Below are 27,213 nucleotides of genomic sequence, written 5' to 3'. Positions count from 1 at the left end.
CCATTGTTTTGTTTTGATTAATCTTGAATGTTCGACAAAACAAACGAATTCTGGGTAAATACGGAAAGTTCCTCTGTATCATATGTTTCTAGGCGGGTACTAAATGCGTAGTAAGCACTTTTTTGGTGAACATATTTATGAGTTGTAGGCCCTTACCAGAGCGTGTGTGCAGCCGTTGTGTTTGTCCTATGTACTTTGCGATCACGTGATCTCTCGTAGTAAAAATGAACGTATATGTATTTGATAACAAAAATAGTTTTAATGACGTAGTATATGAAATTTAAATATACATGAACAGTATAGGCAAGATTGACTAGCAAGGCAGCATCAATGTACACAATTATATGCAAATGGTAGAGCGATCTAAAGTGTCATATTTATTGGTTTTAAAGAGTTATTGTCTAATTCTCTTGTGTCTTTTTTGTCAACGCAGTTTGGTTTTAAGTCAGCATTTAACACTTTCTTATTTGCAGATTCTGGAATTGATTTCTCCGAAATCGTATTATTATTGTCAGCCTCGCTTTCGCAAGGAGATGACGGAAGTGACGAAATACTCGGACTCGGTGGTGAATCCGTGCTTCCGGTTGACAACGGACGAGGTCGCCGTTTTGCTTCGTCCTTTTTCCATTTCATTCGTCGATTTTGAAACCAGATTTTGATGTGTCTTTCAGTAAGGTTAAGCATCGCGGCAAGTTCTATTCGCCTGGGTCTTGAGATGTATTTGTTGAAGTGAAATTCTTTTTCCAATTCTAGTAGTTGACCTCGAGTGTATGCTGTCCGTGTTCGTTTATTCTCGTCCTCCAAGGAGAATTGAGCACCTGCAAATATGCATACTGATCTTAAGATTTACGCCAATAAATATAAACATCACAGCAATAACAACAAAAATAAGAACAATGACACCGATAACTGCCTTATGAGAAAATGGTTCAAAAATCATCGAAAGATTAAAAACATAAATATATATACTAAATATATTAAATTGTATGATGATATATTTGGATTTCTGTTTTAGTTTCGGAGTATTCAAACGTAGCTATTCATTTTCAAACGATCCAGTCCTCAACCATTAATATTTCCGCATCTGTATACATTATATTTTAGTAGGAACAATTGTATTTACCAACAATGTCTTACGGTAAGATTTTCGGAATGTCCCCGATGTTAAAGGATACAAATAGTTGCCGATAAATGGCGACTGAACTTGACAGAAAGATTTTAAATCCTTTTCCATGAATTGAAAAAAAAAGTTATAATTGAGCTAGATACGGTTTGTTAAAAACATTATAATAATTTCCCTCGTCAAATAAATGAATTTTGTAAAGACCCCAACAGATGATGACTGTTAAAAGATCAAACATTTCTCTACTTAAAAGATGTAGCCTTAACAATTGGCAAGACTCACATGCATAAAATACGTGAAACATCATCATCATAATTCTACTACAACAGCATCTACATCTTAAACAAATACTTATGATTATTTAATTTTAAAATATTGACGATAATTTTTATATCATCAAATTAAAAAAGAAAGAAAGATAAATATGCACTAGTTTAGTTAACATCTTGTTAACTTTAACGTTCATTTGTGCCACAGTCAATGTGAAATATTGAGTTATGACAAAAAGCATATGGTTTCCAAATCACCATCACTTATCTAATAATTCCGGAATTGTTATGCTTAATCTGACATATAAAAACCTTTAGTTTAATAGTGGTTCACACTTAGTCGTTGCAAAACATAGTCGGCTTTTTTTTTAAACGCGTAGATAAGTCCCGGAAATACGAATCGACTAAACCGATTCTAAGAGACTTAAATTAAGAAGGAAATTACTTCTAAAACTGATTTACGTCAATATCGACCATATTGATGATACTACGTCGGCCCTATGACAAGAGATTTAGTGAAAGCCACTGAGCTTTAAAAGTGATATCCGTCTGACAGTTTTAAGTGATCAAAATTACGTAATCCCCTCCCGAAGCTAAGTTAATTCCCTTCTAGCAGCCGATAAGCCCGACGGATAAATCTCTTATACCCGGGCTAGAAACAGATATGAGATACGGTCCAGAAATCGAACCTGAACCTGAATAACGTGCAGATTGTGCGATTGGAATCGTCTTTTTTGTAAGATTCACCAAATTCTAATGTTGTTATACCATCCTTAGGTATTTAAATAATAATCAAAATGTATGGCTACAACATCAATGCTGATTTTTTTTAAATCTTTAACATAAAATGTCTTCCCTAGTGTAATGTTTTATGTTCACTTAGTACATTTCTCGATCTGCGCAATGCGCTGACAAACTAACAATTAGAGAGTATTCGTTATCATGGACAAATGTGAACAATACACGCTTTTTTTAAACGTGTTTTAATTACGTATTGTACGGATTGCATTCACATCTATAAGGACTTAGTCATAAATTGAAAATAAAAAAAATATATTGCCAAAAACAGATATTATAAGAATTAATGAACTAAGGAAATACTTTGTAGTTTTTAGTTATAGTTCTTGCTTAACGAGAGCTTATAAAATAAGACAATAGACTTAGTTATTAATTTATATATCAACTTGCTAACAGTGGAAATGGATTTTCATAAATTGTATATTGTGCATAATTTTATGTTCGTTTAATAACACACTTGCGCACACCACAAACACGCAATAACTAACGTTAACACTTTCGTGTATGCATTTAAGTTATAAGATGAAGCGGTCGTTCAACTCGGCACAATCGTGATACATCGGCTATCTCGGATTCCTCCGTAAGATAGGCCTCGTGGCTAACGGTCGCCATATTGCCTTGTATTACTACTTTACTACCCAAAAGGTTGTCAGTCTATTGTTATGAGGCTGTATACGATGCGCGTTGAACTAGCGCCAAACTTTTTACCGAAACTTTGATATTAAGACCACTATTAACGTTCATTTGTGTTGCATTTTGACCTATTATCCAAGTGATTCCATTATTATTTAATCACCCTATCATCCAATTTTTAAGATGAAATTACGGTGTTTACAAAACCAACCAAACCGAAAGTGAAACTGGATGCATTACGTTTCGCGATGTAAACATTAAATATTGCCGATTGTAGTACTGGCTAAAAAATACCTTTTATGACAGGTCATGTATAGAACGTTAATCAAATAGTGACCATAAATCACTACAAGTGTCTGCGTTGTTTATTAATATAATTAATGCACGTTTCTGATCTAATTGCCTGTATCTAGATGTTATTACCATGATATTGATAAAAATAAAAGTTTTTTTTCATAAATTAACATTACATGTTTTATTTTTATGATTTAGGGAATAAATAATTGTATCATTATCATCACTAAATATTCTGAAAATAATCTAAATTATCATGATTACTTTAAAGTATAATTTTTAAATTTTACTCATTATTTTTAATGAATTTCCACATTTGCTTGATTCAAAATAAAATGTATTAATAAGGGTTTCAGTTGTTATTTTTAACCCATTTTTAGTTCGATTAAATTTTAGTTACTAACTACGTACATGTATGTGAAATGCTCTTGAGTTCGTTTCCTGGGCCTAGAACCAGTACTTGGGTGTCTCTTGGAGATTTCGTAAGAATGCTCCCACACTGGGGATCAAACCAGTGACCTCCAGATCATTAGGTGGACACCACATCCATTACACATCAGCGACCTTTAATTAGTAATTTACTTTAGTATTGCAGCATTATATAATATAATGTTGCTACATATTTTTGGAAAATGATTAATGTAAAGTACTAAATAAATCTAAATGCATACAATTTTAATTGTGTCTATTGTGTGATTATTAGCTACAAATTCCCTTTTTACAGGTATACTGGATTATGAAAGACTGATAAACATAAAATTGACAACTCATCTCCCCAACGATACTAAGTGTGGCTCATTCTCAGAACAAACCCATAGTCAGTGAGAAAACTACAGTGTAAAAAGACCACTTGATTGTGACAATTATGGCTGACCAAGCAAATGTTGTCATTTAAAATAAAGAAAACTTCCAGTTCAATATACATTTTATACCAATTATGACATTGACCAACACAGAAAATAATTATAAGGTTGATTTTCCCAAAATTGACTGTTACAATTGGATACTGTTTTAAGCTTCACTCTACTTTGTCTGAAAATAAAAAAATAAAAGTCCTAAATGATGTAATAGAAACATACATATTTAATTTTTAGTTTTACAAGGATATATATATATATATATACTAGTATATATATATATATATATATATATATATATATATATATATATATATATATATATATATATATATATATATTATAATATCTTTTTATCGATGGTCAATCAATTTAAGTTTAACTAATATATACATACACATTATATACATGTGTATGCTTTGATTTTTTTCTATTGAAGCCAAATTAATATCCCATTAGAATGATTAGATAGATAGATAATATCACAGCAGTATTCCTAGTTTGTCTGCAAGTACTGCAGAAATCATGGATTATTATTTTACTGAGTCAGCCTTAATCTTTATATTATAATTGTTAAAACAGATTAAGATGTGCATAATACAATTGAGGATGCATCAAGATTAAAAAATTGTACATGTATAAATTAATAAAGAATCAATAACAATCAGAAACTGTGCATTTTTTTCAGTATTGTGTGAAAGGATTTGAAGTAATTATGTATTTTTGAAATATGATTTATGTGAATTTGAATAAATATATAAAATTTAGTGATTTTCTCAGACAAAACTTTTAATTACATACCAAAGTACTCAGAATGTATTATTGTAATATTCATTCGAATTTTTTAGTACAAAAAGCACTTTTCCCTGGCATTTGTATTTATAGTAATTGCATATACAACATGTATTATTATTCTGACAGCATTTATAAACTGTGTTCATGCAAGCATCAACACGGTTTCATTTTTTGAGTATTTAAACAAGAGAGCCATGATGGCCCTGTATTGCTCCACTGCTGAAAAAAGGCTGAAACAAATTTCTCTGCATGTGCAAATACTTAAATATAGGCCCTATTTAAGCACATGTACACTTTTGTGACCTTCTGGGCTGGGTCAAATTTAACCCCAGGGGCATAATTTGAGCAAACTTTGTAGAGGACTACTATATCTCACTTCATACAAAATGTGGTAGCCCTAGGTCCTAGAGTTAAGGACAAGAATATTTTTAAAGTTTTCACAAAATAAGCAAGACATAAGCGTATATAATGTTCAATTTTGTGACCCGCGGGTCAGGATCAAATTTGACCCAAAGGGCATAATTTGAACAAACTTGGTAGAGGACTATACGATGTTATTGCATACCAAATTTGGTAGCCATAGTCCGAATGGTTTACGACAAGAAGATTTTTAAAGATTTCACAAAATAGGCGCTTTATAAGCGTTTATTCAGTTTTGTGACCTCCTGGGGCAGGGTCAAAGTTGACCCCAGAGGCATTATTTGAACAAATTTGGTAGAGGTTTATTAGATGTCACTACATACCAAATTTGGTAGCCCAGGCCCAATGGTTATGGACAACAAGATTTTTAAAGTTTTCACAAAATAGGCCCCATATAAGCGTATGTTCAGTTTTGTGACCCCGGGCAGGGTCAAATTTGACCCAAGGGGCATAATTTGAACAAATTTGGTAGAGGACTATTCGATGTCTCTACATACCAAATTTGATAGCCCTAGGCCCAATGGTTATGAACGGGAGATTTTGAATGTTTTCACAAAATAGGCCTTATATAAGCAAATTTTAAATTTTGTGACCCCCGGGGCAGAGTCAAATTTGACCCCAGGGGCATAATTTGAACAAATTTGAAAGAGGTTCACCCCAGGAACATTCCTAAGAAATTTCATCAGAATTGGACTAGTAGTTTAGGAGAAGATGTTTAAAGGAAAAGTTAATGCACGGACGCACGATGGACACAGGACCTTTGGCCAGTGGAGCTAAAAATCAAATTAAACATTTAGTTTTGATGTAAAATCGGTTTTTATATGCAAATGTCTATTTCACTTATAAATTAAAACAGCATATTATACATTATTGAAAAGATTATTCCAAGCTTGATGTCATATTTCAACTTTGCATAGTGTAGTTAATTGAACATTGTATTGAACTGTATGGGCAGCTATATTGTTTAATTTATGTATGTTGTATTATACAAAATGCATTATTTCTACCACAAGTAGACCATATAAGGCCTACTGCTACTAAATAGGCACTGGTATGAATGTGACACTGTTTTTGATGCTCATACAAAACTTTAATTATTACTTCACTTTAGTATATTAAATATTTTCAAGTTTTTGTTCAACATTTTTTGCAAAAGAGTGTCTTAATGCATTTGAAAATATACTTAAAACAAACTAAAAATGCATTTTAACATACCTTTTTCCTGGTAAAGTGTATTTGGGATGATAAAAAATACACTTGAAGAGTATTAATGCTGGAAAAATGCAGAAAAAAATACATTTGTTTCTGTTAGAAGTGTGTCTGGTCTGCATTTTTAAGTGTATTAAATGCACATCAAATGCAGATAAATACAATGCCAATACTGTTACATGTATTGAAATGGACATAAAATGCACTTGTTCTTGTAATTAAATGCTTTAGGGAATTGAAATAACCTTTTATAACGCTTTAACAATTAATAATACCTTTTTATATAAATTTTCTTTTGAAATGTGACACTTAATTGATTTTTGCACCACTAGTAAGAGATATAATTTGTGCTCATAATGCTTTACACTATATTATATCATTTGTTGTATGAAAATTACCCGTAAAATTCATGTGAAAGCTCAAGAGATCAATAGCAGCGTGCTATACCCTGCTCCTTTTTACATGACTTGATGGTATTTAGTCCCCAATTCTACATGGCCAAGGGCAACTTAATGTGCAGATTTGACAAATAAGTCATAACTGGGATCCAATAGGCAGACTTTCATATTACTTGTATTTAATTTAAATCATGATCTGAATTGCTCTTTGGCAAATCTTCGTTGGTCACAGTATTCAACTGAATTTTGTTCACGTTGTAGTGATTATATTTTCAATATTTATCAGACAACATCTTTCTTCAAAAGTTTAACATGATTGCTTTGTTAATTTAGAAACAAGATCAATGCATCATAACATAAAATGAAAAAATGTGTAAAAGTAAAAATGGCAGCAAAAAAGCACTAGATTATCTGCCTTAAATCTGAGACGTTATGTTGATGTATTCGAATTTCTCATAAATAATGTGTTCCATAGTTGTATAATTGTATAGTCGCATGCATGAGTGTTGTCAATGTCACAATACCAATTAAAGCCTATAATTTACTAAAACAATTTGAAGTTTGATGTGTGTTTTTTTCAAGATCTGTTATATATAATTATATATATATATATATATATATATATATATATATTGTTGAAAAGTTAACATGCAATAAGTTTACTGTAATTAAGTGACAAATAGTTTTACTGATTTGGTTGGATGCATATATGCAAATATATCATGGTTTGTGCAGAGGACAGTAGCAAAAACAAGAGCTGTCTCCATAGGATGACATACGCCCCCGATAAACGCTTTGATAGAAGTTATGAGCATTTTTCAAAACCTAAACGCCGACCCTAAGTTCAAGGTCAAAGGGGTCAAAATTTGTGTGTCTATGGGAAGGCCTTGTCCATATACACATGCATACCAAATATGAATGTTACATCTGAAGCGACATAGAAGTTATGAGCATTTTTTCGAAACCTAAATGCAAAGTGTGACGGATAGACAGACGGACAGTGCGATCACTATATGCCCTCCTTTGGGAGCATAAAAATGTGTTTCACATTGTTTTGGTAAATTAGTAATGTAGTTAAAAGAACAAAATCATCAATTATAAAGTTATTGATTATAAAGTGTTGCTGGCATATTTGATGCATTCATCTAGCTATAAGAAGGTCCCTGTTTTTTCCCCACTGGCACTGAGCGAGGGTTCTCAAAATCTTTAAACAATATGAATAAGTACATATAGGGTCGAGAAAGCCTTGTTGATATGGGGGCTAAAGACCTGAAATCAAAGCGACCCAGGTTAAAGGCCGAGGCCAAATAAAGAAACCAGAGGCCGCATGAGCCTGCTATACTCTGAACAAGTATTGTTTCTTCTCAGAAAACTGGCTTAAGTGTCTTACTTGAGTTTCAGTGCAATCTATCTAAAATAAATTGGTTAAATTAAATAATAATTTGTAAAAAATAAACATTCTGCACAAATTCAATTATTTACTTTACCTGTATGCATGAATCATTTCAGTCTTGATGGTTAGTGAACTATGTCAAAAGCACCATAGCTATGAAACACTTGTATTTTGAATATTGCAATGTTCCACAGAAATGATGCTGATGATAATTCTACACGATCATGACACGAAAAATGATGAATTATTAGATATATTTCTAAATTCCATTTCCACCAACAATTCGGTTATTCCACTACCAGTTCACATGCTTCGTACACAGTTGAAAATAACACTATTCCACTCAACAACCGTGACACATGTACTCAATTTTTCAACTTTTCGCAATTAAAATTGTCTTCTACTGTTATTGTTGTTGTTGTACTTTTGAAAGTAGTTCGAAAGATGGCGACTATTAACCCAGAGATTGATTTATGAAATAAATCGTCTGCTGATCCAGAGTGAACTCGGCAGTGAGAGTAGCACGAGGTAATGAAGGCGTTTGACCTTTAAAACGTTCACAATCCTGTGTATACATAAACGGGTTGCACGTGACACAAACTTTAACTCACGCAGTCGTTTGTGCAAAGTGTAATTATAAGCATAACTGTCATTTTGCTGCTACTTCGCTTTTTGTATGCAGAGCTTGCCATTCAAGGTTTCTGAAGTCAGTTACAAAAAGAAAACAGAAAAAACAATGTTTATATTTAAATGGCATACAGCTTTGAACATATTTCCAGGGATAAAAAATAGTCTAACTTATTTAAACAATTCATTCTGTTGCTTGTTTTATTTTGGCAAATATTAAAGTGATCGACATTGATAATTTCTCAATGATTAATGTACGCTACTTACCAAAAGTATTTTGGTTTATTCGAATGTATACTTGCACACTATTTTTATATTTGGTCTACTAACTTTCTTTGGTGATCACAAAACTTAGAATGCAGAATTATGATAATATCCTAGTCGTCAATAGCGGGAGTTTTTAAAGTATCGAGCTTTACGCAACTGACCAAATGTCAGTTATATATTGGCGGAATGCATTCATTAATCATGATATAATGAAACGTCCAACTATGTAAGAAAATAGCAAAAAAGCGTTTAATAAAAATTCACTTTCAGTCTGATTGTGATATACTGTCATAGCTGATTTTGTGGTTAATCCTAGCGTTGAGATAAGCAATCTATCAGACTTGCTCCGAGCGGAGGACACTTTGGTTCGCTCAGATCCTCTTGTCCATGAACCTCGCTCTTAAACAAAACTGAGTTTAATGCATGTTCATAAAGTGACCTCCCCGATAAGCTTGTGAAGTCTGCACAGGCTAATCAGGGACAACGCTTTCCACTGTCATGGATTTTTTTCAAGTCTCATCAAAACAAAGTCAAATCTAGGCGGAAAGTGGCGTCCCTTATTAGCCTGTGCTGACTGCTAATCTTGGACTGCACTTTACGCGCATGCATTAAGCCCCGTTTTCTCAGAACGCGGCTAAAATGCAGTTATCTCAAAGTTCCGATCCTCCTGTCAATAGAGGGTCACACGAGTCACTCCACAGGTGTCGCTACGAAAGTTATCACCCGGTAGGCGCGCATATAACTTTCATGTAAATACTTTTGCAGTTAGGATTTTTCTAATATCTTTCTGGATTGAGATCAATATATTTTGTCAGTAGTTGATATGTTTTTGTGGTGCGTGTTGAAATCTGCGTTCTAAGTAGGACGAATCGACATCTTTCGTACACTCTTGAGCGCAATAACATGTCTTTATTTCACGCGATATGATTATGAAGTGGCATACGGCTTTTGACAGGCTGCGAAAAAGAAGAGATTTTATTAAAATCGGCCAAACATTGTTCTTCGCGAATGAGCCCAAGTTTCTTTAAGCAGATACTGTCTGAAGTTGTTGGGCACGCATTGATTTTAATCTGTGTTTTGTTTTCAATTCTTCAGATACTTCAAAGTACTATGCTAGCAGTTTACTGGCACAAATGCAAACTCGTATGCTTTCCTCATGGCATCACATTACCTCTATCAACCTGTATTGCAAATGCTGCGGTTAATGTTTTGCAATATGTAGAATTCAAGTGACAGTTTTCAAATTAAGCACGGATAAAGTTCAAGCTGTCATTTCGCTTAATAGATTATATCGTTATGTTGCTTAGTCGCCTACCGGTTTGATCGTCATGTCTGTCCGCCCGTCATCCGTCTGTCAGCTGGATCCTCGGTTAAGTAAAAAATGTATTGAGAATGATTTGATTAAACATGTTTTACTTATAACGGGACTTTTGAAGATCACGCATCACCTCTTAATTTTCAATTTTGATTAAAGGATTAAAGGTCTGCTTACTGTTTCTTAAAGTCGTACAAAACATAATATTGTAACAATTTCAAAAGTGCATTACATATGATCATGGAACTTAGACAAATTCTGCTTTACGTTTTCCATTTATCTGTTAACCTGTTTATTTGTTCATTCGTTTGTCTTTCTATCCTTCGAAAAATTTGAAAGACCCGATAAGTACATACAAATAATAACATAATTTTATATTTTAATAAAGGACAGGCATATGCATTATCGTTTGTTTATTCAGTGGTCAAATGTCAGACAACTGTAAATCAATCTCATTACACTTAACGCTTTAGCAACTTGTATAGAAATAAGATAATCAAACTTATTATGCACAAAAAGAGTAATATACCGTTTCTGCGCAAGATCTGTTCGTAAGAAGTCAAACGAATGAGGCATTCAAACGCATAAGCACACACACACATGCATGCTGCTGTGACAAATAAATATTGCATATGATCACAAAACATTAAAAGTGAACAGATGACGGGATACATACGGGTTATGCCCAATCGTTATTTAATAGTGGTTTGCAATTAAACTGTATCACCTGCAATACTGTCAAGGTCGGAAGGAAACTTCTATATTGCTTGAAAGACTGTCAAGGTCGGTAGAAAACTTCCATATTGCTTGCCATTTTTATACTATCAATGTCGGTTTGGAAACTTCTACATTGATTGCAATACTGTCACGGTCGGTAGGAAACTTCTATCTAACTTGCATTTACTGTCAATTTATTGATAAGTACTTCTTTCTTATCACTCTGTGACATCTATTCCCGTTTATAAGTGCATTTAATAAATGATTATCAAATTTAAGTTAAGGATATTTGGTATTGCAGCAATTCAAAGCATCCCGTTTGTATGTTATTTCGTTACAGTTTTCTCCCAATATATAAATAATACTTTATAACAGAATAAATGAAAATCAAACTATTCGACTTTTCATAACCAATTCATAATGAGCCATATAGGGTTGCGGTAGTACGAACATGCTTAAAAATATTTATTACAAATAAAGTGCTATAACTTATCATCCTTCTTTATTTCAATAATAATACAAGAAACCCAAACAAGCGTTTCTCCTCTAGCGTTATACTTAGTATAGATCTACTGCATTCAGATATCAATATTGTAAAACAAAAGTAATGTGCGTTGTGTTTTCCCTTAATCTTTTGATTTGATACCTTTTTTGAATAAATCAAGATATTGAAGGAACTGTATGACAGCGTCTTATTAAATAGCTTTTCAAATATATAATCATTAAATAAATAGATTCCCTAACTGATGGCGTACTTGGCAGTGCTGAATTGACATTAAGAAACCGTTTAAAATGTATATGTTTTCATGTTTCAAAACGACCGATAGGGATTGCACAAATGATCTAATCTTCTTTGTTTAAACCATGTACCCAGATGGATGTGATGACCATGTTTGTGCGGATGAAAGAATTCCTTCAACAGACGCGTATCACTGGCTATGTGCATCAAACGTTTTTGGGTGCCTGGCTATGACAGCAGGAATGTTGGCGTAAACAGATCGATTTGACGGTTTCAAACAATTTCAACCATTGGTCCTACAGGTGTGAAAACCGTTTGTATATATTGGCGTGTTAATTTTGGGCAGCAATACAAATGTAAGCGAAACGTACACATGCATCTTTCAGTTAACCTCAGTTAAAAAACGCAGCATGGTAGCAGGTAAACATCCACTTTGCAATAAAAAACGGGGTCTTGTGTACATATTCCTAATGAAGCAACTCTGTAAATGCCAACTTTCAGTTACAGAGCAACAATCAACAGTCAAGAGACATAAAACGTGACGTTTCTACGTTAAAAAGCTTATGACCTATGTGGTAGACCTTGTGCCACAATGTCATGTTACTTTCGTCGATTAAAGGTATTTTTCGTAAAACACAACTTTACTGCGTTGACATTGAAGATAATTTTTCATGCGAATACCATATATGCCAGTCGCAACAAGGAACATAAATTGCTTAAAACTTCACCATTTACTCTAGTCTTAAAAAAACAAACTATCTTGGTGTAACTTTAAAACCACCAGGTAAACTTAAACAGTTTGTGTAAAAAATAGACACATTAGAATTTAAAAACCGAAGCGTTACAGATACATGTCATCATTTTGGAATCAAACAAACACAATTTAGTCAATACCTGAAACTACACGCAAGTATAGTCCACAACGGAAAAATAACGGATAACAGACAACTATTATTTAATATGATGTACATGGTACATATTATAAGAAATGTATGGTATGCTGTTTCATTATTTTAACCTACACTTAAACACTGTTGCATAAACAAATTACTTTGCAAGCAAAGCAGGGCCGTGTGTATTGTACATGGATGCTTAAGGTATATACCTATATTTATGTAAATAACCCCAATAAATAAACATAAACATTATAGTCTAATAAACATTTTACTCATTGTCATCGCTCATACGTTCTCTATTTTTTGTAAATCACAATGGTATGACCTGCAGAACAGACACTTAAGCCTCGTGTGTCTACAGCTTATATTGAAGACGCAATGTTATAACCGAAAATAAAATGTCTGTCTGTTTTCATGACTCGTATGTAGCAATATTGTAAATTGCAATCGATTTGGGTCGTCCCTTATTAGCCTGTGCGGACTGCATAGGCTACTCTTGGAGAACATTTTTACGCACATGCATTAAACCCATTTTTACACACAGAGCAGGGCCCAAATAGACAATATTGCTACATGAAAGTCTTGAAATCAAGTTTAAAATCTTACGCGTAAACGAAACAATTTTTCAAAAGATTGGTATGCCATAACGATAGAAACGGATTGCAAACTTGTAAAAAAACAACGTCTCTTTGTAGTTCCTAAGGAAAAGTGTACATGAATAGTATTTGTGATTGCATGTGAATTTGATAAAAAAAAATCAAGTCGACTACATGACGTAGGTTCTCTGGCTTTATAAAACGATCGTTTAGCTCCATAAGGGTAAAAATGTATTGCATTTTACGCAATACTGTAAATTAAACGCTTTTTAGATTTAGGGTTGTTCGGACATATACGGGTATATATTTATCTAACTTCCATAAACGAAGCAAACAATGTTATAGCCATTTTCTTACAAATCATAACAACTACCTTGTTTAGTTATGCTGGCTTGTGAAATGTTATGATTGATGATATACGCTGAATTGTTATTAAAATATCACGCGGACCCGTGGACATATCTGTCCGTTTTGGCATCATTGAAATCTCGCTTGTCCATCAACTACAAGTATTTAATGTAAGCGAGCATTTATCAAATCACACGTGTCTTATTTAAATGAACGAAATTCAGGTTACTAATATGTGGCATTCCGTTAACGCCGTAAGGTCTCGATTGACATTTACATATGAATCATCAATATATCAATATGTATGTTTCGCTCTGTGAAAAGGGGTTTTAAAGCATGTTGTTGTTGCTGCAGTTCGCACAGGCTAATCAGGGACGACACTTTCCGCCTAAACTGGATTTTCGGTAAGAAGAAACATCCTTTAAACAGAAAGTACCATAACAGCGGTAAGTGTCGTCCCTAATTAGCCTGTGTGGACTGCACAGGCTAATCTGGGACGACACTTTACGCACATGCAGTGAACTCCCTATCACAGAGCGAGGCTCATTCGGAGTACCGGAAGCAAAAGAACTGCTCTTTATCCTGTATTTGCAGATTGTAAAACTGTACTTTACATTTAGATAATTCGAGTCGGTCATGTATTTGCAAAATGAATACAATTGAGGTCTCCGTCTAGGAACGGTCAATGCAACACACAAGGGGTTTAAAACGTTTAACGTAACGTCAAATCCCACACTATACCATGAGCTTTTTACGAAGCTCTAAAGTGTAATATAAAAATAACTGGTTTCTACAATCAAATACCTTATAAAAGATACTTTTCTTAACAGAGGAGCGATTAAAACAGACCAAAATTTGTGTTTGGTACATCTCTTCTTCGATTAAAAGGCTTAAGATAACTTGCATCATACAGTCAAATATTCATATAATGATATTTTATGTTTAAGTCGCAATAATGGTTGGTACAACCCACATAACTTGATGTATATATTTCGCTCTATATAATAATGCGTCATGTATTATTAAACAAACATAAAACTGTCATCCATTCAATATGAGCGTCGCTCCGAGAAAATCGGGATCAATGCATGTAAAATGTCGTCCCAGATTAGCCTGTACATATGTCGTTAAGAAAGGACTTCCTCTAAACGTAAATTTTCTCAAAAACAGAAAGTGTCGTCCCTGGAAAGCCTTGTAGGACTGCTTATAAATTACGCCCGACTTTCATAAAGCGCGACTCATATGCACTTTGTGACATTCGTATTGCAAATAAAAAATGGTAACATCAAAACAAGTGTGATTCTTTACCAGACATCTTGTATTGCACCATATGAGTGTGTATTAGCAAAACATTTCTGTAAACTATAAGAATTAGAATCATACAGAAAGAAGTTCACGCGATTCAAGTCGGTTATTATAAGCTACAGCATTGTTGCTTTTCGATTATTTACAAAAACAAAAGACGGAAATGGCCAATTCTATGGTGCTGATCAAAAACACTACACAGAAATACTTCCGACAATGAGCAGATAGTAAACTAATTGAACATTATGTTATATAATGATCAACATGCGCCCCCCCACCCACCCACACACACACACACACATCCTCTTGGTATTCATAACGCGTATAGCAAATAAAGGCATAATAAAATAGTTATTTTATTCGAAAAGCGCGACTTAATTTTGAATAAGTAAACATTTGAGTAAGAATATTTACAATTATGCACCGTTCTATGTGTTTATTGTTTGTATATCCTTTTGGTTTAGACAGTTGCTATTTAAACTATTTGATTGGCGTTATATGTTGCTGCTCAGGTCTCGCAAGAGATCTTTGTTCAAGTGAGCTCAGACAGCTACGCCAAGTAAATATGTAATTTTAATTTACAATACAGAAAAATACAGAAATGTTTACAAGAAGACCTACATAAGGTTTTGTTTTCCATAAAGTTAAATTATTTCAGTTATGACGTAGTCTAAAGCACGCACAGACGTAATTATCTTTAATGCTAAGAAGTAAAAGCTACTTTTTTTTTACAGTATTTAACAAGTTTACCATAATTTGTTACGTTTATATTTAATAATTTATTTTAAATCATTCATTTTAAATATTGAATATTAATAATTTCGTTTTGAAAAATCGGTGTAACTATTTTCCTTCCCCTAGTGCGAATGCATCTAATCTTATGTCTTGTAAGAAAATATGTAAATATTAGATGTGCAGTTGCAATATTAGATAAAACTATTTATTACCTTCATAATGTACCATGTTATCCAGTTCATAACACTTTCGTCCGACTTCAATCTTCTACCATTACTTATACATTTTATAATACATATATGATGTAGGCTATGAGCTTGTGTAAGCTTTACTGATGAATAAATGTTGTTGTTGTTGTGGTTGTTGTTGTTGTTGATAATGATGATGATGATAATCAAAAACCAATAATCGTGTATAATTCAAAAGCAAGCGGATTATACAATTTAAATTTAATAGTATATCTAAACAAGACTATTGCCAAGCAATATATGTCCCCTACCGGCTCCACCATTGTCAGAATATTTCTTAAAATATTTGTTGCCATAGCAACCAGAATTTTTGACGTGGGACAAAATGAAATGACGTGCATAATGTCCATATTGCCACCTATCCATGTTTCAAGTTTCATGAAAAAAAAATATGAAAATCTTTTTTAAAGTTATCGCAGGATCCAGAAAAGTGTGACAGACTCACAGACAGACGCACAGAGCGCAAACCATAAGTCCCCTCCGGTGAAACCGGTAGGGGACAAAAAGGGTAATCAAATCGAAAATTATACACTTAGTATAAAAATTACTGGAAAAATATGGATTGGATAGTTCACTAGTTAAAATGATTTCTTAACTTATAGAATAAGAATGCTAATAATGAGGAGAATTAGAACTATTCGAATCCAAGGAAAGAGACAATTACAGTATCGAAATTGAAATAATATCGTTTGCCATATAACGTGGTTTTAATATATAGTGCTTAATAGAAAGATGTAAGTCTAGGAATACAGTATCAGTAAATGATGAACAAGAAATATTTAAGGAAAGTCTTTATGGTAAATAGGTTGGATAGTACGTTCAAAGAATAACATATTTATTCCCAAAATTTCAACAATGCATCGCTTCCTGAATTTAAAAATTGAGTTTCTTTTGTAGTTTTATTTGTGCTTTCTTAAGCATTAAATATAAATTAACTGTAAACAAGTTAACACATATATTTGTTTGTAATTCACGACATCAGAATTATTGAAGATGTGGTAATCTATCTAATTCTTTAAAACATTAAATTGGTCATTTTTTCCGATAAGTATGACACATTATTATTTTCATTATTATTATTATTTTTTTTTTATTATTATTGTTATTATTATTACTATTATAATAATAATAATAATTATTATTATATTTTGGTGAGTATCGTACCAGATCTTATAATTATTGTTGTGTACAGCTATTGAAACGTTTTTATTCAAACATAAATAACTATGTTTTGGATATGCATTGCAATAATAAGTAGGTCCGCATGTTGAGCAAGACAAAGCTTTGGATTCTCCTAGAAACGGAAAGTATCGTTTTTGTTTGTCTAAGTACACTATCAAGTAGTCGCCGGCAATAAACATCGGCCCTGGTGAATCCATGAATATTTATTTGACATTGCCTGTTTACCGAGCTTGACATTACAAAATCACTGTTTAAGTGGCTACCATGCGGTTGTCAGTATTTGACATGAACAAAATAAATACCCGCACAATTAATTAAAGCCGCATTGATTAATTTCCTTGTATTAACGCAGCCGTCAGATGTCCGTAAGTTGTCGCCAAAGATTATCCGAAAACGCCAGTTAGTCGCGGGATTTGTATGGATATTAGAATTATTGTCTGTTAGTTTCGAAATGGTCAATAAATTGCTTGGCAAAAAGGTGGATAAACCATAGGCACTTATATGGTTTTAAATTTAATTAAATTTAAGTAAACTAAAAAATGTAAATGCACATACGAAAAATTACTCTAAATATTAATATTAAATTATACATTCAACGCATGTCCAAAACGATCGGAAAGACAATGTAAATAGTTGTTTTCTAATTTGAAAATAATAAACATATACTAGTTTAAAGCATAGCATTACATTCCAGGTTAATTTCGGTTGAAAGTGTTCGTGGCCAGATTCGGCTAAACCCATTAATGCCTAATGGACTCTCCTATCCTTCTAAATCGGATCAATTCATTTCCAAAATTAGGTCTAGTATATTTATTTTTAAATTTAGAATATTTCTAACAGAAACTCCTTTCAGCAAACAGCGCAGACCCTGATGAGATGCCGCCTCATGCGGCGTCTCATCTGGTTCTACGCTGTTTGCAAATGCATTTTTTTCTAGACGCCGGGCATAAATGGCTCAAAGCAGTACCAACAAGCAGCGAACTGATTGGAAAGGCCAGTGATTAGTTTTAACATTGCAATCTCAATTTCTGTTGCATATGCGTAGAGGAGTCGGTTCGGTAAACTTTATTTACATTTGCAAAATGATAACTATCTAAAAATGTCATAGAAACGGAAAAGATAAGTTTACCATGATATTCAAACAATCGAAATAACAGTCCTTACCTTTAAACAATTAACATATCTTTTTATTTATGGATAATCTTCAATCGCGTTTAGTACAATAATTTAATGTTTGAAAAGATTCATTCGTAGATTGCAAAGCGTTTGAAATACGATGAATATTGCAATATCTTGAAAGCTCCAGAAATAGACAGGTGGTTTTTCCTTATGAATGTCCCGACTTCGATATCAAGGCAGGGCTCATACTTTTTGAAGAGTTTTTCTTCCGTTTTTTTTAATTTTGTAGACCAAAATAAAATATTAAAATAGTTTTAATTGTAAGGATAATTTTACAAAAATACTTGAATTTGTGGGCAAATCAATTGAATGTTAGTATAGCATAAGTGAAATAAATTGGTGTACGCTCACCGCACGCCGTGTACTAGAATTCTATAACATCAAGGCAAATCGTCCGCTTAGTGCTTGCATACAATAATTGTTATTTCATTCTCGCCAAATCATTATACGAAACTCCCATAGAAGGATGCGAAGGCGCGATAATACGATGCGAGATCGCGAAATCACAAAGCGATAACGCGAACATACATTTCGAGACATCATTTCTAGTGTCTTGATCCTGCGTCGTGTTCTCGTCTATTCGACGTTTGTATAAAAATGGACAAGAACACGAGATCGCGATGCAAAGCAACGATCACGATGTGATGTGGCGATTTTTTTTTACCGCGATCTTGCTTTGGAATATCGCATTCACACATCATGATATCATTTTCTGTCGTCGTTTGTTTGTTCCATTTTAGTATTTTATCGCGTTCTCGCCCAAATAATCCAGATCGATAATTAAAAAAAATAATCGTAGAATACCTATTGTTCGTATATTCAGTGTATCTAATTTTTGAAATAAATTAGCATTTTTTACCATCACAATGCAATAACCATGTCCCACATACAACAATTATTAAATGAAATTTGTTAAAAATTGTCTTTAAAAATGATATCTTATACTAAGGGAACTGATAGATAGTATCGTCTTCTAAATGTCCTCTTGTTATGTCTTTTAGATATTAGTCATTTATTATATTTAATACAAAGTCTCTGCTTTAGTTAATTGTTTAACATACATGTACTTTAGTACATACTTCACTCATTAAAACTTAACACAAAAAAAGACAATTACAGTACACTTTTCATTATTGTATCATAATTCTGTCCGATTCGTTTTAATGAAATATTCGTGTTATATATACATAATAAAAAAGATAGGTTCTTTGATTTCAGGTTTGCTTATTCTGATGACTGTCCGTGTATATTGTGTGACAAGCAGTATAGTGTTATTATACCGCGGGTACTTTCAATGCGTTGTTGATTTAGTTTCATGATCGGTAATATATGTTCAAATATTTTAAGAATGCAATATATATGTGCCCAATACGAAACATTTGGTATAAGTGAATGAATGACATATTAATGTTTCTTTTACGCAGTTTGTTTTGTTTTTATAAAGGCTAATAGCGCCGTAAACAATACAATGTTAAATTGTCATAAAAATAATGTTCAAATGCAAATGCTTCTTAGTTTCTTAGATGTGTGTATACAACAGCTAGCGTGTCGTGCTTGAACGTTCATCAGTTCTATATATGCAGAATATGTAAAGAGTATAAACCCATTTAGTATGAAACGATTTCGAACAAAGTCAGTATTTTAAAATAATTTAATGTACATTTGCAATGATTTACCTAAACCTATGCGATTTATGAGGTTAGATAATGATATATTGCACCACTGAAGGAACAAACAAATAAAACAAATACATGTGTGTTTATAATGCAATTTGATCATTTAATCTTAAAGGAATTACAAACCCATTCTTATTGTGATTTGTTGCTAGCGTTCTTTAAACCCACAATCTGCTAAAACAACAATTATAAATATATTAATTTTATTTTTTGCCCAGCATTGTCAGCAGCAGAACCTGTAATTGAGGACAATACACAAACACCCCTGTATAATTGCACTACTAGTAATTTAATAAGTGCATGTTTAAGAGATATTCTACATTTAATCAATAACGGAAATTATTATATTGATAGAACTAAAAGCAGGTAATAAATGACATTTTGAAAAACAACGACAACGCTTCCTTAATCCGTTTTAAAGGCCCGTGGCTTTTTAAAAACCACTGCAAAGCGGGGACTTCAGTTTTATTGTTTGTGTTTGTTTGAGTACTTTTGTGTCATGTCTAGTACAACTGTTTCGTGTAAGGAAAATGGTTCGCTCCAATAACTTTAGGACCAAATGAGCCGCGTCATGCGAAAATATGTCTTCAGCCATATAATGACAGCGAACTAGCGTAGCTTTAAACTATTCTGTGCAGTCGCGCAGTTTGGTCAAGAGCTTCAACCCCCGTTATTATGTCAAGCAAGAGGTCTTGATCCCATTTGAAGAAAGGATAGCTCCTGATAAGACTGCGTGGTATAAGACCCTTTTTGGCATGAAGCGGGTCAAATTAACCCTGCGGAAGCAGCTGAAATTTCACTTTGTTTATATTTGCTGGACTGAGATTAATTTAATAAAACGTGTTTTCCTCAACCTCGCGTGATCGGTTGCATACACTGCCTACCTATCTGGCGACGCAAAAGAACTTGGAAGAAACATTCAATCCACAACGCAACATTTCTGTCAATGTATGAACAGTTACCTAAGATTACCGGTAGATAAGTACTGAATAGTGTAGACGCCATTTACAAATGTTTCAATCGCGCTTTAGTAAATCAAGTCATTTTCAAGTAAATCACTTTCGACAAAATGTCGGTTTTAAATACGATACTACAACAAAACACCAACGAATGACATATACTTTACAGTTATTATATGAATACGTATTTAATCTGTGCAATAATGCCAGCATTATAAGTACCATAGTTTGTTTTCTCAAAAAATATGCAAATTATAAGACAGTTTTCAAATAGTTTTTAAAAAATGAAATTTTAATTATCATGAGTAGTATAACTTTATGAAATATGTGTAATAGGGAATGATAGCACTCTTTGTATGCGAATCATCAAGTAGTTGAAAATTTGTTGTTATAATTAACATCTTATTAACAACTATTTGCCAGTCCAGTTTTTGCAAATAGTATAGAATAATACATTACTTATAGTATTCACAGTCCTTCCAATGCCCATTTTCATAGACTTTGGCACATTCTTAAGTATGTAATGCAGTGGCTCTAATTGACAAATTTAAGCATACGAGCTTCAATTTCATTTATAACAAGAGCTGTCAGAAGACAGCGCGCTCGACTATTTAAAGTGCTTGACAATATAACGTAAGCCATCAAATTGTTCATAATTATTTTTTATTTTTATTTTTTATTTTTTTTTAACAGAACAGATATTTATTGCGACTTGTACATAGTACATCGTCAGTGTTAACCATACTATAATAGATATATCAATAGGTCATGTGAAAAGTAAGTGATAATACAGAATTTAGTAATGAACATATAGAAACATAATACATGGCAGTAGTGGGAATACCTCAAAAACAGTGATTACATTTTACAACAAAAAATATGCGAAAGGGTGGCAATCAGCTATTATGCTGTCAACATATATGAAAATGGACTTAATACAAATTAGTCATTTTAAGTATTTAATTTGCGCTGTTATGCTATTTAATAGAAGGAAATAGCCAACATATATTGCACTGGCTATATAAGGCAGCAACATGTATAATGAAACATGTCTGTTACACATTTATAGAGATACATTTTTAGTTCCGTACAATAAATGTTAACAATAGAGTTTCTAAAAAATAAATAACATAAAGCTATACATAGGTATTGAGATATTTTCAATTTTCTAAATATAAAAGGGGCTATAATTCTGTAAAAATGCCAGTCAGAGTTACATAACTTTGCATGCACAGTCCCCTTATTATAGTTAGTACCGGTAAGTGTTGCAAGTATGAAATCAATAGCTTTCTTACTTTAGGAATAAAGTGGACCTAAACACAAAACATAATCAAATTTTCAATTTTCTAAGTATAAAAAGGGAACATATTCTTACCAAATGCTTGATTCAATTGTCTGCTCTTGTTTATAGATTGGGGTCATGTTTGTAAAGAAGTATGCAAAATATGGAAACAATATGTCAACGGAGGTTGTACGCAATTTAAACATAGATTTATCAATGATATGCATATTCTAAGTGAAAAAGGGCCATAATTCTTACAACATAATCGATACAGTTATCTGCTCTTGTTTATTGATTGGGCTCATGTTGGTTAAGGAATATGCAAAATGTGAAAGCAATATGTCAAGGGACATAGAAAATATTTGAGGTGTTACGCAAACTTTAACATAGATTTATCTATAATATGCATATTCTAAGTGAAAGAAGGGCCATGATTCTTACAAAATGCTTGAAACAGTTGTCGGCTCTTGTTTATAGATTGGGGTCATGTTGGTAAAGAAGTATGCAAAATAAAAAAGCCATATGTCAAGGTACGTAGAAAATATTTGAGGTGGTACGCAAACTTTAACATTCCAACGCTCACGCTCACGCCGACACCGGGGTGAGTAGGATAGCTCCACTATATATATTTCATATTTAATAGTCAAGCTAAAATATTTGAGGTGGTACGCAAACTTTAACATAGATTTATCAATCATATGCCTATTCTAAGTGGAAAAATGGCCACACTTATTACAAAATGCTTAATACAGTTGTCTGCTATTGGTTATAGAGTGGGGTCATGTTGGTAAAGAAGTATGCAAAATATAAAAGCAATATGTCAAGGGACATAGAAAATATTTGAGGTGGTACGCAAATTTAAACATTACAACGCTCACGCTCACACCAACGCCGGGATGAGTAGGATAGCTCCACTATATATATTTCATATATAATTGTCGAGCTAAAAACAATAATATATTAAATCCTCGCAAATAAGTTTCAAAACCCGGGTAACCTTAAAGTAAAGACAATTACCTTTAACCAGTATTTTCCTTATAAATTTTACTGTATATCTAACTTATAAGCGAACTTGTTAACAATTATTTTGTTCTTTAAAAAACACAGAAAAAATTACTTTTAACATATGATGAATCATTCAAAAAGTATTTTCTTTTTCTATTGCCGTTTTATACCTGTTTGATAATGTTATAACATGTGAATTGTGTTATAAAAAACTGTGGTTTGCGTTTTAAATTTCTAGAAAGGGTTTGTCTCATTAACTTGATTAAACATCTTAAACATCCTACACCCCTTCACTTCTTTTGAGCATTTCACTTTAAATGTGTACATTATTTTCCAAAACTTGCAACTGGCGCAATAACTTCCCAATCGCATGACTACATGGAGACATAAATTAACAAATGGATAAACTGCCGATATACCTAATATTATTAGATGATATGTTAATAAATGTTCTTATTTTGGAAATATGTCATAATGTACAGATCTCTCTAGAGAACACAATTTGGAATCCTAAAAAATAAGCATAATATCAAATAAATTTTGAAATACAATTTTGCATCTTCCCGGATTCGAATTTGGGTCCTGTTTGCGAGAAAATTACCACTCTAACCACTGGGCCTTTGAAGCTGTATAGCTTTGCTTTTGTGTTTTAAACACAATGTTTGTGATACAAATTGCATGATGAAAACAATAAGACACGCGTTGTAATTGTGCTCAAATGGATGGATGGTTATCTATGAAACTGATATTTTATAATTTGTTATTTCGCTCGTAAATAATGAAGTTTTAACACACATTTTTAGAAACTTCATTTTGAATTCTATGAATAGGTCTCTTCAATTTGAGATCTTGTTAAACATAATAAAATACTTCTCTTACCGATAAAAAACACAAACGTACATAATTGGGTACGTTGACCAACGTTTATTAAAAGAAGTATATTGTGTAATGTTTTTGTTATAAACCCATTTATGCCTAGCGTCTAGAAAAAAGGCCTTGGCAAACAGCGTAAACCCAGATGAGACGACGCAAAAAGCGGCTTCTCATCAGGGTTAGCGCTGTTTGCTTAAAGAAATTTCTGTAAGAAATATTCTAAATATAGAAATAAATATACTAGACATCCCTAATTTTGGAAATTGATCCAATTTAGAAGGATGGGAGAGTCCACTAGGCATAAATGGGTTAATGTTTTTGTTAGTAAGACACCATACTTCCTTAGACAGAAACAGCAAACCGACGTTAGAGAGCAAAATGATAGACATGGCAGATATTATTTTCAAAATTATACCCATTTATGCTTAGTAGACTCTCCCATCCTTCTAAATTGGATCAATTTATTTCCTAAATAAGGGATGTCTAGTACAGAAATTCCTTTAAACAAACAGCGCAGACCCTGATGAGACGCCGCATCATGCGGCGTCTCATCTGGGTCTGCGCTGTTTGCCAAGGCCTTTTTTTCTAGACGCTAGGCATAAAGGATTAATGGCGTTTTTTAATTTGTCTTTACCAATAAACATACAAGTTAAATTATCTGTTCGAATAAAAGAGGTGTCGTGCTCGTCTTTGTTTTTTATTGCATTAAAAACGGATTTTAATTTGTATGCCTTTTGTTCATGATTACTCCTAAACCGCGCGACCGATTTTAATATAAAATGTACCTATCAACAGCGCTATTTTACGTCTTCTTGGTCATATGATTTTCATTTCATTCCTGTCATTTAAAAAAAATCTTAATTTTGCCTCAATTCAAACCATTGAATATAACAAGGAACATTTCTTCGAGGTTTTTGAAAGAATAAGCCTTCAGACCGGAAAATAAGTCTCAAAAATTTCTTTTCAAAAACCATCACATGTTTCCTTAGGCAACGGTATAAACACATAATAATTCCCATAAAAAATAATTATAATTTCCCATAAACAAATTATTATTATGTCCCATAAACAAATAATTTTAATTTACCATATACAAATAATCATAACTTTCCATTGACAAAATAATAATACTATGGCATAAACAATAATAATAATTTCCCATATTAAGACTGTCTAAATTGCACTTAGAGCATGACATCTGTGAAGTATCAGCTATTTTACGCGCATTTCGTTCAAAAAGAAGCGAAATTCCTAATGAATGAACCTTGGAACGTATAAATCAAATCCGTAATTTAACGTGTACATGAGTGTTGTTATGTGAACTTCAAGATATCTTATTCCTTTATTCATACGGTCTTTCTAATGTTAAATGTAAACACTGCGATTCTATAATCAGCTTAATGTAGATAATTCAAACAACGTGGTTTTCTTTATAAATCTTTATAAAATTTAAGTGGTTGAGTTTGAAAGCGGGTAGCTTAAAGTAGCCAAAGAAGAAAACAACTGATCAAAAATAATTAAGGCTCTTGTAAATTGTTTGAAGTTGTCAATATGCGAAGTTCGAAACTCCTTGTTCTTTTTACAAGTAATGAATTGACGGCTCTAAATCATTTAAATACTTCAACGTATGTAAAACCACCAAAGCTTGCTTTTTGTATGTAAATGTATTTTCCGTGCATTAAGATATTGTGGTTTACTGGTTGTTTGTATGTTTTTGTTCTTTTTTTTTAAAGAAGAGATCAGGACATGTAATGCATATTGATTGATGGCTTATTTATCAATAGTTCTTAGCGGTTACAGCCGTTTTAAATTACAAGTTAACGTGTGCCTTTTCCGTTCGATATTTTTATAATTTATCTGTAATCAAAACTAATTCATACCTTGAATATTTAAATATTAAAATTACTTCTATACACATATCAATTTTAAAGGTGTAATTTCGTTACAAATACATTTCTGAAATGCCTTCTACTTGTATATATTTAGTTGTATCCTCATTCGTTTGATATCATAGTATTAGTTATCGTATTTATTTTAACTTTTTACATCAAATATTATAAGAAAGATACTTGTTTGTTGGCAACATATCTGGTTATGTTAAGACATGTAGTTTTTTAAGTTCATTGTACCAGGGGTTCGAACCAATATAGACCTCACTGATTTTGTATGGCTATGCTCAACTACCTACCGGTTACGGCACAATGAACCTACAACAGGTTAGTCTTACCCGGCCTACAACAGGTTAGTCTTACCCGGCCATTGGGCTTTCCACTGCGCGGCGTGAGACTTAGTGGTTTTCATCCACGGGAATTGGAGGTTTGAATTCGGGCTCTTGTCTGAATTATGCATAGAACCATCGTCCATATCTGGCGACATTGGCGCTGACACCTGCGACTGATGAGCGGGTGGCGGGGTAGCCATTTGCATCTGACCAACCATTTGGTGCGCGTTTTGCATGTGAGCCGGTGTTGTGTTGGCCATAGACGCCTGAGAGTTTATCATGTGCTGCATAGGCGCTTGTCCAAGGCCGTGGCTGTGCTGCAGGTGGATACCGGAACCGTTGGCCAGTCCGTGAAGTCCCTGCTCCACCACCGACATCGGCTGGCCGCCATATCCGCCATTGTTATTGTTACGCGCGTACACGCACGCCGGTTGCTGATTGTGCAAATATCCGGATGTAGAGGTATTGTAAACGTCACCGCCATACCCAAGTGACTGGTTGTAATAGGCGCTCGCTCCATCCATCTGTAACATTGGTCGCTATTTTTTCAAATGTTTTATCAATTGTTAAGTCTATGTTTTCACAATTTTTATTTACTCCGACGTTTATCCACTATTAATAAAATTAAATGATATCAATTAATCAAATTTTAATCATGAATCATCTATTGTATTCATTAATTAATGAAAAAACTTCACATGATTTCATTTGGCTTAGCACCCAGCTGCGTCGTGTGGTTTAATTAACATAAATGATAACCATCCGAGAAAAATCATTTTAAAAACGGCCTTTTCCGACTTTGATATCATCTATACCGTCCTCTGCCTATTGATCATCAACAAAAGTTATTCGTT

General features: G+C 33.0%; 1 protein-coding gene across 2 annotated transcripts; it reads right to left on the bottom strand.

Annotated features, from left to right (window-relative positions):
* Positions 1 to 237: 237 nt before the first annotated feature.
* Positions 238 to 27,213, bottom strand: LOC127878975 (homeobox protein Hox-B7-A-like). Of its 2 annotated transcripts, XM_052425552.1 has the most exons (3): positions 27,058 to 27,213; positions 26,391 to 26,883; positions 238 to 818 (listed from the first exon to the last, which is right to left on the bottom strand). In XM_052425552.1, exons 2-3 carry the CDS (start codon positions 26,881 to 26,883, stop codon positions 364 to 366), a joined length of 948 nt encoding a protein of 315 aa, XP_052281512.1. In that variant the 5' UTR covers positions 27,058 to 27,213; the 3' UTR covers positions 238 to 363. The 2 variants fall into 2 exon arrangements, with proteins under 2 accessions (XP_052281512.1, XP_052281511.1); XM_052425551.1 differs by having other exon boundaries at positions 26,391 to 27,211.

This window comes from Dreissena polymorpha, chromosome 4 (assembly GCF_020536995.1).
Source record: "Dreissena polymorpha isolate Duluth1 chromosome 4, UMN_Dpol_1.0, whole genome shotgun sequence".
NCBI classification, from domain to species: domain Eukaryota; kingdom Metazoa; phylum Mollusca; class Bivalvia; order Myida; family Dreissenidae; genus Dreissena; species Dreissena polymorpha.
This window is presented reverse-complemented; position numbering and strand designations above follow the sequence as displayed.